Source organism: Pseudorca crassidens, chromosome 7 (genome assembly GCF_039906515.1).
Source record: "Pseudorca crassidens isolate mPseCra1 chromosome 7, mPseCra1.hap1, whole genome shotgun sequence".
NCBI lineage: Eukaryota > Metazoa > Chordata > Mammalia > Artiodactyla > Delphinidae > Pseudorca > Pseudorca crassidens.
The window spans coordinates 49,578,748-49,591,799 of record NC_090302.1 but is presented as its reverse complement, the minus strand read 5'-3'; the positions used below and the strand labels follow the sequence as shown (position 1 = coordinate 49,591,799).

The window sequence follows — 13,052 nt, the reverse complement described above, 5'->3', positions numbered from 1 at the left end:
ATTGTATATTAATGCATACATGTGGAATCTAGAAAAAGGGTACAGATGAACCTATTTGCAGGGCAGGAATAGAAATGCAGATGTAGAGAATGGACATGTGGACACAGTGGGGGAAGGGAAGGGTGGGATGAATTGGGAGATTAGGATTGACATATATACGCTACCATGTGTACAACAGATAGCTAGTGGGAACCTGCTGTATAGCACAGGGAGCTCAGCTCGGTGCTCTCTGATGACCTAGATGGGTGGGATGGGGGTGGGGTGGGAGGGAGGTCCAAGAGGGAGGGGATATATGTACACATATAGCTGATCCACTTCGTTGTATCCACTCCAATAAAAAAAAAAAGAAAATTTACATTACAGGCAGAGATTTAATAAACAATACATAGGGCAGTTGACTTACACAGTAAATGAACCAGCAAACACAAAAATATTTTTGTAAAACCTGCATTCATTCCTTTCAACTACAAAGAATTTACAGTTCTTGTCTATGTGAAACATCCTTTCTCAAATAGTATGTTCTTCCATTAATTAATGAATAACTTACAAGAAACCTTTTAACAAGAGCAGTTGACATAAATATTTTTAGAGCGTCTAAGCAGATTTTTTTTAATGTGTTTTTAAAAAACAGAATAAAGAACTGGTTTTCAGAGCTTGTGTGTGACAGCATCTATTATGCCCTTGAATTCCCCTGCCAAGACAGTATGCTGGCTGACAAATGCAAAGAGGAAAACTGTTCAATTACAGGTTATAAGAAAAGCACTCTTTATCTGTTAGGCCACCATCACAAACTGGTGGGAGGCTGTGGAACTAAAATAAAATCCGTCCTGGAAACTCTAAACTGGATAGCTCAGAAGTAACCTACTTTCTACTGATTGCTTCATTAGTGACACAGGGATATATCAATAAAAGAGGGTATTCTAGGGGTTGCAAGTCACTAACTGTTCTTTTGAGCTGATTTAACGCCCAAGTAGACTTTGGGACCTAAGGCTTTTTGCCCCGACAACTGACTCAGTTGACTCAGGGGTGTTTTGATACACCATGCCAGTACTATCTAAACATTTCCTGAGTACTACAATGAATGGGATACTGTGTTAGGTTCTGAAAATGCAAAAATGAATAAAACAAGGTGGTCCCAGACTACACAAAGCTGATGGTTTTGCTGGGGAGTTGCGTCAATATCTAAAACAAAATGTTAACACTTTGCCACTCTAGTAAAATAAATGAAGTTCTTAGGAAGAATGGGTCAATGCTGAGAGAGCATCTGAGTCCAATGTCCAGTATTTCAAAATATATTTTTGTATTTGGTGATATGAATTCTAATCTAATTTAACACACTATTAGGACAACTAGCCACATCTAGATCTATAACTGACTAAATACATGTCTGAATTGCTGGTATTTTCTGGTGTTCAGGTATTACTATGTAAAACAATATTTTAAGAAAACTAGAATTATAGTTAAAAAATAATAAACTCAGTGTAATTATTTCAAGAAAGTCTGTTTTCTGAGATCTAACAACCACCTACAACACTACAAAGAACTGCAAAAGTCAACAATATGAATGTTAGAGTAACAAGAATAAAAGAATCCTAGCTTCTGAGTATAGTCCATTGTGGGGGGAGGACTTTTTACTTAAATTCACAATGTAAAAACCTGCCTTGCTCACTATTTACACCACACATAAAATGCCCAACTAATAATCTGGTACCTAAATGAAAGTACAGAACCATCTGCACAAATAAAAACACACTGCGTTAGTTGGCTATTATCCTTCCAAGAAATAATTTTAAAAAACAAGAATGCCTTGGATATAGCAGGTGCTCAATAACTGCTACTGGAACGCTGATTATCAATGCACTTCAGTGATAATATTCAAATAGTTTTCAAAGAATATCACTTCTTGACTCTCCAAAAGAACATTACCTCTGATTTCCTTCTAATGCAGTGGGTCCAAATCCTAGCTTTGTCAATATGATATAGATTATCTCTCTATATATGTATCGATATCTCTATCTCCTGCCACTTGGCCTCTGTAGACCTCAATTTCTTCATTTGTAAAATAGAGGAATTGCATTACATTTCTAAATAAGGGAAATGGGCTGCTAGGTCTCATCCAGCTTTCAAATTTTATGACTGAGAAACCCAAAAGCTATTCTCATGTAAAGAGAATGAAAATGGTCATATCAGGGAATATGAAGCACTATGAAAAAAAAAGAAACATTAAAAGAGAGGTAGGAGGATGTAGAGACAAAAGCACTCAACCTTCTAAGGTCCAGGGTTCTAGTTAGTCTCTGTTCTACCAATGATCAATGTGAATTTGACTAGGCACTTGCCATCAGTATCCTCATCTGAAATGCAGAAATGACAATGCCTTCCCTGCCAGTCATGAAAAGCAAATAATACAATGTAAAGACCGTGGTAAGCTACAAAGTACCAGGCAGAGATGAAGTATATTACCATTAATTCAGTTAAGAGCCTGCGGTCAACCAGAAAAGTTCCTTGGTTAACAGATAATGGGAAGCTAAAGCGAAGAAAGTTAAGCCTTTGTCGAGTTATTTGACCCTAAGATACAATGCTTTGCTGCTTCCTAAAAATATAACATGTACTTCATAAAGGTAGGTCAGTAAGATTCCAAATAACAGTGTGTTTGACTTCAGATTTCTCCTATGCCTAGTCCCTTAGGTCATAGTCCACTTTTTTTCAGACAATTTAGAACAGAATTCCAGAATCATTTTGAAATTGGAAGGGACTTCATTCCTCCAGTCTCTCATTTTGTCAGATGAGGGAACTGAGATCCACTGAGGTTAAGGTGATTACTCAAGGTCATAGTGCTAGTGGCTTAATTCAAAATCTGGATCTCCTACTATTTAGCCCAAAACCCTTGACACTAATGAAAATAAAGACATCAGTGAAAGCAAGCAGGCTTTAGATTAACTCCTTTTAGAGTTCTAGCAAGATTTCTGGCTATTTAAATTCTAATTTCATACCCAAAGTTGGAAAATTCAGGGAAAAAAAACTAAAAGTCATTTGTCATCCCTCTACCACCACTAATGTTGGGTATGCATCCTTTTTTTCTAAGTAGTTTACAAAAGTGGGATTATGTTGGACATACTCTTCTATAATCCTTTTTAAAATTTTATTTATTTATTTATTTGGCTGTGCCCCATGGCATGTAGGATCTTAGTTTCCCGACCAGGGATGGAACCCGTGCCCCCTGTGCTAGAAGCACGCAATCTTAACCACTGGACTGCCAGGGAAGCCCCTATAATTCTTTTTTTTTTTTAATTTAACAATTCACATTAAACATTTTCTTATATAATTTTTGTATCATTCATGGGTACAATGAATGTGCTATAAACATCAAATACATCTCCAGTTATTTCCTTATGAAATAGTCTCATAAGAGAAATTTCTGACTCTTTCACTACCACCACATTCCATTCTTCTTTATTTTTAGGTTTCTGGCAAATTTAGATTCCTGGTGCTTAACCAGGATACTCAAGTAAATATCAGCATTAACAAGGTCATGGGTTTTTACAAACATGAAAATTTGAGACAGCGATCAAGTTCCAATCTTTTCAACGAGAAACCACAGTGCTCACTTTGTAGGTTACCTTTGAAGGCTGCTCCAAAGGAATAGCAACATGGAATGAACCTACATATTTACTTAAAAAGATCATCCACAGCATGGTATATCTCCCTTAGCGCTTCACTTCACAATGGGGATCCACTAACTTCTAGATGAAGTTCAAGGTTCATACAGCACTGATACTGACCTTGTTCCTCATGTTTAGACAGCTTCTCTTGTCTGTACTTTCCAGAAACATCAGTCTAACTGGAGTCGGTCCACTTATTTACAAAAGTAATATTGACCAGCTTCCTGTCGGGGAGGTAAGGATGGTCCCCAAATATTAAAACTGAACCCTGTAATGTGGAGTGACTGAAGAGAAAACAGCCCAAGATTCGGCAAATGGTACAAATCTTTTTAATCTAACAGTTATTTTTTTCCTTCAAACTGGAATTCTTTCCAGAATGACCAAAAAGTTAGAAAAGTATCTAAAAGAACTGACCCTTGCATATTGTTAACTAAAACTTTACCGGTGATTAAGAAATTTTAGAGACCTCATAAGCTTTCTCAATTCTAAAGATTACTATCACTGAAATTATATTACTGACCCTATTTAGAAAACAGATACACAAATTACTATTGTTTACTGAGTGTTTATTATATGCAATGCTCTGTTTTAGGTTTTACATACACTATTTCATTTATTCCACACATTAATCTTATAAAGTAGGAATTTTAATTCCATTTTATAGATGAGGAAAAAGTCTTGTCTGAGACTACTCAGCTAGTAAATAACAAGCCAAGGTTCAAATCCAGTACTGTGAGACTGCAAACCCAAACTTTTACAAGTATACTATTGTTCAAATAAATAGATAAAAATCAAGTGTAAGAAGTCAATTAAGATTCTATGCTTTCCTATTCTTCAGTTCAACTTGCAGACGATCTGAAACTGCCTTTCATTACTACTGCCTTACTCAAAAATTCTCACTGGGGCCTACCCACTGCCTAAGAAGTATATTTTCCCTGAGCCAACTCTTATCCAAGCCTCATGTCTCAATTTAATTGCTATTTCCTCAGGAAAACTATCTTGACCTTCCATCCTAAATTAGTCCTCTCTGTTATTATTCTTTCAAACTATCCTTCTTATCCTTTGGGGCTCTTTTCATAATTTGTGTGTTGATTTGTTTAAAGTTCCACTGGGCAGGGACCAAGTGTGGTGTGTTCATCAATCTATACCCCAATCCTAGCCCCATATACCTAGAGACCAGCATTGTATCTATCAAATAGAAACATTCTTTTGCTGAATGCACCGATGGAATGAATGAAATTAAGTCAGATAGTCAAGGACTTCCATAATCTGTCCCTACTTTATCTTTTCAATCACATTTTGTGAATTTAGTCCATTCACTGCTTCTTGTAGAGGTCTCCAAGACTGTAAATCCTACCTTGCCTTCAAAGTGCCACTCAAAAACCCACCTCCCCTAAAAGCACTAGCCCAGACATACCCAGCTTCCCTTTCAACTACTAATAGACTCACGTACGACTTGCTTACCATACTGCTAGTCCAGCCCTTATTATAAACGGCTTTGCAGGGTAAATGCACTGTTCATACATACAAGTCTTAGGTCTCCACCTAGACCTGCACTGTGCAATACAGTGGTCACCAGGCATATGTGTCCATTATGTATAAATCAATTAAAATTAAATAAAACTTCAAATTTAGATCTTCTTTCGCACTAGCCACATTTCAAGCACTCAATAGCTATATATGGCTAGTGGTTACCATTTGGACAGGACAGATAAAGAACATTTCCAACATCACAGATATTTCTGAGGGCCTTGAGTACAAGAACTGTATTTTATACTTCTTCCTATTCCATACTGTGAAGATGGTAGCTACATAAACAGTGAGAGTTCAATAAATATTACAGAGTAATAAAAAATAATAACTTTCTGGATAAGAGAACTTTGACATGACCCTAATTACACTGTAAACAGCTGTCTTCCACACTAGCACAGCATCTGTACATTAAGCTAATACCTGTCGCTGGGTCAAGCCTTCAGTTATTTTTCCAAAGTATTCTCTAGGAGCCAACCACACAAACAACATTTGCATGGTATTTTTCAGTTTATAAAGTGCTTCACATTCATCATTCAGTTGGCCAATATATTTCCTAAGGAACACAGGGATTCAGGTTAAGTCTACTATTTACCTAGTGGCAACTAAGTGCAAGACACTGTGTGAGGTGATTTTCCTATGTTTTCATCAGCCTCTAGAGCCCATGCTCTGCAACAAGAGAAGCCACCGCAACGAGAAGCCCGCGCACTGCAACAAAGCATAGCCCCTGCTCACCACAACTAGAGAAAGCCTGCGCGCAGCAACGAAGACCCAACGCAGTCAAAAATAAATAAATTAAATAAATTAATTTAAAAAAAAAAAGAGAGAGAAAGCAGAAACAGGCTGAGAAAGGGTAACCTATCCATACCCACCAGTAACAAAATCCACATTTCACCCATTATATCTTCAACTCCTACTGGCTAGAAATTTCCAGAGACAAAGTCAATATATTTACTGTAGTAGATGCTGGCTAATAAAATTATGATCTATCTTGTATTTGTAGAAAAGAGGAAAACAAAAAGAATAAAAAACTTTCTTTTATAATACTGAAAAGTGTAATTAGGTACTAACTTTGAAGGTAAATGATGCCTTTTTCTTTTAACTAGAAATAGAGCATATGTATTTTGGAAGTAAAAGGGTTAGATGAGGGGAGGAAGTATGAGCGATTTTGAAAAGTCCAAATTATAAGACATTTTAAAAGACGCATTGTAATATTACTGGAGATATTGCTACTGTAGGGAATATGTACTAAAATATAGCTGAAGATTAATATTAAACAATGAGTTAAACTATTTAAAATTTTCAGATCTATATCATTATTTCATATTTTTTCAAATGCTCAAATTATTTCAAACTTTAAAAAATACTGAATGACCCAAATGTTTATTAATAATTATAAGTTATGCACTGGCACAGAGCACATTGATGAGATCTCATAAAAAATGCGATTGGGGGGGCATTAAAGTCCTTTATGAGTTTCAATAAATATGATCCAGAAGAACTGGGATGTGTTCCAAACTGCACTGTGTCAACCTGCCAGGCCAATGAACACTCAAACTTAAGTTTTTTCAAATATGAAATACTGATGCTTTTCTAGTCTACTTCAAAGAAGACAAACTAAGATGATTACTGTACTTATTAGACTTCTAACCTCCTCAATTTCTTTAAGAAAAATAACCCCAAATGATGAGAAAATAGTCATTTCATTTGTCCAACTTTTTTTTTTTTTTTGAGAATGTCTCTTATTTGCACTAAAGCTCTCATTCTCAAAAGGGGACTGAAAGACTGATATACAACAAGGCATCAAAGCATTCTTTAGAAGGCCCAGTGCCCACTATGGTTACTGCCAGGAAATCATTCCAAACACTCTCATTCTGAAAAAGGCAGCAGTCACAAGGGGAAAGGAAGTGGACGCTGTCAGAGGTGGCAGGTGTGTTTTGAGGCCAGCAGTGTCTTGTTTTTAATGAGGCACAGTTGCAGGTCTCCAACTGTGTGCCACGAGGGAGCAAGACATCTGAGGGCATCACCTTGAAGGAAAAGAACACTTCATTTAGATGAAGGTTTGGCACCTCTTTTCAGCGGAAAAGCTTAAGGAGTTAGAATGCTTAAAAAGAATAATTCATGCGTTCCAGTTTAAAGAATAAAATATTTTTTAAAAAAACAAAACTCCATAAGCAATTAGGTAAAGTGAAAACAATGTAAAACTGGATTCCATGTTTCTTTCTCTTGAGGGAAGGAAGGATGAAGGGAGGATGGATAGGAAAATAGCTACACTCTTGCTTCTTCCTTACTCTTTTGTACAATGTGTAGATATATCTCTTCTTTAATAGCTTCTTTTTCGTTACATAAAAGCAGAAGTATCAGACAGAATACAGTCTCTTACCGGATCTTCCCGGAGTACTCCAAGTAAAATGGAAAGGAAGGAGGGAAAGATACATGTGTCAGTTCTGTGGTGTCCTACTTAAAGAGGGCAGCAGCGTTTGAATAAAAAAACAATTAATATGCTCCCTGTAACTATGAATCAGCTAATGCTAAAAAGTGTCGAGGTTTCATCTGCTTCCCACCAGACCCAACCTGTGTCTACAGAAGCTACTCTCTTGAGAATGCCCTGTTCACCTTCAAAACAAAATGTTTCATCGAAGTTCCTCTACAATTTTCGGACAGATGAGGCGAAAGTCAAAAGCAGCCTCAAGCTACCTTCGGCTAGTAAACTAAGGGGGTTTTGGCCCATGGAGAATAAGATGATCAGTAACCCCTTCTTACCAAGGTCCGGGATGAACCTCAAAAGAGTTGTGTTAACAAAGCACATACAGACCCACACCGTGTACCTTAAACGGATGTGGGACGTGGACACACGGGTGAAGTCTTTCGAGTTTCGTGAACTCCTGGGAAGGGGGTGGGAGGGAGGTCACTTCTAAGGACTCGCCCGAGAGCTTGTTCCGGTAGCGGAAAGCTGGCCCCGCGGCGTCCGACAACTATCGGGCCCCGACCCAGCTGCGTCGGCTCTTGTGAGCAGCGCAGCGGGTCAAGACCTGCAGTCCGAGGTCGGCTCGAGGCTTGGCCCCGCCCCCTCCCGCCCCCGACGACCCCCGGAGGCGGCGGAGGCGGGGGCACCGCCGGCGCGCGACTCACATGTGCGGGTTCCTCCTGAAGGCGTTGGTGATGTCCTTCACCACCCGCTGCACCAGCACCGCCACCTCCTCGCTCGTCTCGGCCATGTTGGCGGCGTCCGCGGCGGCTCGGGAGCGCCTCCGGGAGAGCGCCGAGCCACCCGCGGGAGTTCCCGGGGAGCGCGCGCGTGAGCGCCGGTTTGGCCGCGCCCCTGCCCCCGCCGTGGAGGGCGCCGCCGAGCACTTCCGGGTCAGCCCGCGGTCGGCTGGTGTGTGGTCCCTGACGAGGCTGAGGCTGGCAGCTTGGTCCCTGACTTCCTCTCGTAAGCGAGTTTCTAAGCGCCCGAGAAGATGCTGCAGACTCATTTGCAGTTACCTCAGGTTGCTGTATTACACTTTTTATTTTAGTTTCTGGTCTATTGGGGACCGAGGAGGGAGGGGTCCTAAGGTCACTCCCAGAGCCAGGGTCTGGCCTGAATACCCTGCCCAGAGCACCCGTCCTCAGCTGTTCTGGAAAGGAGCCAGTCCCAGAATGCTCCTGGAGGAAAGTTTAACCGAGAGTGAAGATCCTCTTAAGCAGTTAGTCCCTTGGCGTTCTGAGAGCTTGTTCCCTGTATTTTCTTAGTTGGAGGGATGAGGCCGTCCAGAGACACCCTTGGCGGAATGAGGCCCAGTCGGACCGTATTGGTGACTTCAAGCTTTTGTACCTGCGTGCCAATTTCGGCCACTAAGCAGATGCTTTCAAAAAGTTAATTTAAAAAATTTAATAAATGGATTAAAGGAAGAAAAAGGAAAGGAAAGGAAAAGTTATTTGCTCTCTCCATATAGGGAGTAGAAGTACAGAGGTATTTTTTAGATTTTCTACATCGAGTGTACCTTGCTTTGCACGTCATTTGGTGTCCTATGAACGTTGCGTGTTAGTTTTGGAGTTAAAAAACCAAGTCCCTGGCAAGGTTTGCTCTTAATAGCTATTTGCCTTGCTACAAATAATTTTTATAAGAAAAACTGGCTTTCTAGTCCATTTGGATTTTGAAATGCTGTTATTCAAATTTTCATGTATCAGATTTTCTTTCAACCTCTGTGTTAGAAAAAATCCAGCTGCTTTTGTTTCTTTTTACTTAATCCTTGAAGTCTTTTAGAAACTTTTTTTTTAAAGCAAACTCAATGTTTAATGTAAACATATGTAGAACATTTGAAGTAGGGTTGATGATTGTGAGAGTAAAAACCATCCACTGGATGCAAAATTATAAAGCAGTGAATGAGAAATATAAATTATATTCAGTGGTCGATACTCCTATGGGCACGTTTAGAAAGGCTACACCTGCTGTATGGACTTTGGCCTTCTGGTTTTAAAAGAAATGAGCTAGAAGTTTCATAAAATTATAGAAAAGTAAGATGGACAGGTTTGATTTAGTAAAGTCAAACAAACCTTAACATATTGACAAGTTCTCAAATGAGTCAGTGGAGTGAATTTGTGTTTAGATTCCAGGGCCAAAGACAACTTCAAATGTCCTAATTACTCTTAAAATGTAGTCAGTTCTGAAATGGTTTGAATTCACTGATAAGTCTTCTTCCTATTCTATTAATCAGAGCCTTACATCCTTTCCTGATAAAAGTGGGAAATAAATCCTGACTTCTGGGGCAGAGCTTAAAGGACACACTCAGAAATATGACATTTTTTTCAAAGAATTTATTTTTATCTTAAAAATTAGTGTGATTTTTGTATTTCACTCTAATATATTTAACAGGAAAAACAACAGCAACAGCAAACTTTATTCCCAAATCTTGAAGTGAAATTGATATTCCAGGAAGATAACATCCTATATGATTCGGTGTGTCCCCTTCCAACACACACACACACACACAGACACACACACACACACACACACACACACACTACCTTCATTTGAAAGGTGTGAATTATATGTCTCATGTTTCTTCTAAGAATTCACAAATTGTTTCACCCAATTATTAAAGATCTGCTATGTTTAGAACTTGAATTTTTTATAGTTAGAGCATACTAGGACTGTGACCCAATCCCCTTATTTTGCTGATAAGGAAGCTGAGGTTCAAAGGAGAATTGAAATTCATGTGACTTTAATAATGATATGTTTATAAGAATAGGATATGATGAATTTAGCATGATTTTGTTGAAGAATTCAAAGATTTATGTTCAGGGATCTGCAAAATACACTTACTAATAATGAAATATTTTAAATAGCTTAAATGCCCAACTTTGGGGATTGATTAAATTACAGTAAATCTATATGATAAAATACTGTTTAGTCATTTAAAAGCTCATTGTAACTAGGAGAATATGTAGCAAATGCTTAGGAGGAAGTATATTTATAGGAGAATTTTATTTTCTAAGTAACGCGAAGAACAAAATAAAATTTTTGTAATATAAGAAGTTTTTTAAAGTATATGTTAATAAAAACATGGATATATTTATTTGTTAATTAGCCAACTCTTATGCATAATAATTTTCTTACAGATTGATTTTTAAGCAACCATAACTCGCTTAAAATTTAATCTCCCCAAAATTATTCCTTTCATATTTTAGAAGACTATTTGATGATGGAGGTAAAGGTAGATATATAATGACAAAAACAAGTACCAAAACAGCATACAAGACAATTATATATGTAATCGAGAAGGACCCCATGGGGCCTTCCCAGGACAGGCCTTCCCCCATATCCTCTGCTTTAGCTCCTCTATGAAGTACCTAGATAGTAGTATTTGATGCAAATTTCCTGAGTTGTTTTCCAGATGTGAACATCCCCCCACCCCCCTCACCAAATGGAAGAAACTACTTGACCTTGAGCACATAGCCCCAGGCCTCCTGGAGCTTAAGGACTGATAATGTTAACCCTTGTGACACCACCCTGCTACCTCACCGTCAGCCAGTCAGAGAACTATGCATAAGCTGATCACATACCCTGCAACCCCCCCTCCCTCACCTGGCTTTTAAAAGTGCTTTGCAGAAACCCTTTGGGGAGCTCAGGGCTTTTTAGGGCCTGAGCCACCTCATCTCCTTGCATGGCCTTGCAGTAAACCTTTCTCTGCTCCACACTCCGAAGTTTCAGTTTGTTTGGCCTCACTATGCATTGAGCACACGAACTTGCATTAACATATATATATGTTGACAAAAAATTATTCAATAGTTGATCTAAGAAAGAAATGGAAAATTTTATTCAAGCCAACCTGAGGATTATAACCCAGGAGATAGTCTTTCAGGAAGCTCTGAGAACTGTTCCACTTATTAGAGTTCAATGCACAGTTATATAAGTTTTTGAGACAAGGTGTCTCAAAATGTATATAATCAATGATACATTATTTGAGATACGTCAAATAATGTATCATTGACAGTTTACACAATCCAGATCTACACATACAAAGCGAGTAGTGGTCATGGGTTATCATGGCCCCTTACAATATTAAGAAGGAAGGTTATTTTCTTTCTGAAGGAGTTGTGACTGTTTGTGAGGTTAAGAAGGAACATTATCTCCTAAGGAGGTCTGGCTAACACAAATTCACAACACATGCTAAAGGGGAGGGAGGAAGCCCAACCAGGCAAAGAAAAATTTTATGTTTAAACTTTTCTCATCTTGCCATAAAAAATGAATTTTATTTCATCATATACAAAACAAATTGTACATAATATAAATATAATTATATATATAAGTATTAGACTGGGATGGTATAAACTAAAATGTTAACAATGGTTATCTCCATATGATAGAACTACTAGAGATAATTAAGACCTATAAATATACATTCTTTATATTACTCTGGTTGTTCCAGACTTTCTACAATGAAAAACCTAATGTATGTGTTGAGGGCGCTGGTGGTTTTAATGACAGACCTAGTACAGCTGACTCTTGAACAACATGAGAATTTGGGGAGCTGACCCTCCACACAGTCAAAAATCTGAGTATAATTTACAGTAAGCCCTCCATATCCCTGGTTCCAATTCCTCCTTTTCTGTGGTTCAGTATCTGGGGATTCAGCCAAACCTGGATCACAGTACTGTAGTATTTACTATTGAAAAAAAAATTTGTGTATAAGTGGACCTGTACAGTTTAAACTCTTGTTGTAAAATGGTACAGATGAACCTGTTTGCAGGCTGAAATAGAGACACAGATGTTGAGAAAAAACGTATGGACACCAAGGGGGGAAAGCGGGGTGGGGTGGTGGGATGAATTGGGAGGTTGAGATTGATATCTATACACTAATATGTATAAAATAGATAACTAATAAGAACCTGCTGTATAAAAAATAAAATAAAATTCAAATAAAATCAATAAACGGCAAAAAAAAACTTATTTTTCAAGGGTCAACTGTAATTACCTTTGTGCAGAGTTGTAGATGACCTTATAATCTGTTTTCATCTTTGCTCTGTATTATCACTTTTATCACTATGATGTGTCATTTATTTACTCCATTATTTGGATTGAAGTCCATTTTACTATGGTAACATTATGCAAGATAGAGTGTAAATAGTACTAAACATGTTTTTACCATGTGCTATTATTACAAAAACAAGTTTATTTCCTCCATTAAAATAATTAAGTGCTCAATTTTAAGTGCTTCATTATAATATTACCATTGTGACTAAATATATACTTATAGTATACCAAACCTCAACCTTAATCACTCCTAAAATTTAAAATCAAAGAACTTACAAAGAAATAGGAGAAGGGAAATATAATACTAGTCAAGAAGTCACAATATCAATGTCTTTTTATGAATT

The 13,052-nt window shown here is 37.9% G+C and overlaps 2 protein-coding genes across 15 annotated transcripts in view; one reads left to right on the top strand and one right to left on the bottom strand.

The window, feature by feature from the left end:
- The window catches only part of PTAR1 (protein prenyltransferase alpha subunit repeat containing 1), a 48,136-nt gene extending 39,656 nt beyond the window's left edge, over window positions 1-8,480 (bottom strand). The window contains exon 1 of the mRNA XM_067744196.1: window positions 8,322-8,480. Within this exon, the coding sequence (XP_067600297.1) occupies window positions 8,322-8,407 (86 nt within the window). The 5' untranslated portion in view covers window positions 8,408-8,480. The remainder of the gene's footprint in view (window positions 1-8,321) is intronic.
- A 25-nt stretch (window positions 8,481-8,505) lies between these two features.
- CFAP95 (cilia and flagella associated protein 95) overlaps window positions 8,506-13,052 on the top strand; it is a 192,658-nt gene continuing 188,111 nt past the window's right edge. For 12 of the 14 annotated variants that reach the window (XR_010945003.1, XR_010945002.1, XR_010945001.1 and 9 more), the window contains exon 1: window positions 8,526-8,680. The gene's annotated coding sequence lies outside the window, so the exon portion shown is untranslated. Of the gene's footprint in view, window positions 8,681-13,052 lie in introns of all 14 variants that reach the window. The other 2 variants (XM_067744204.1, XM_067744201.1) reach the window with 1 other exon arrangement.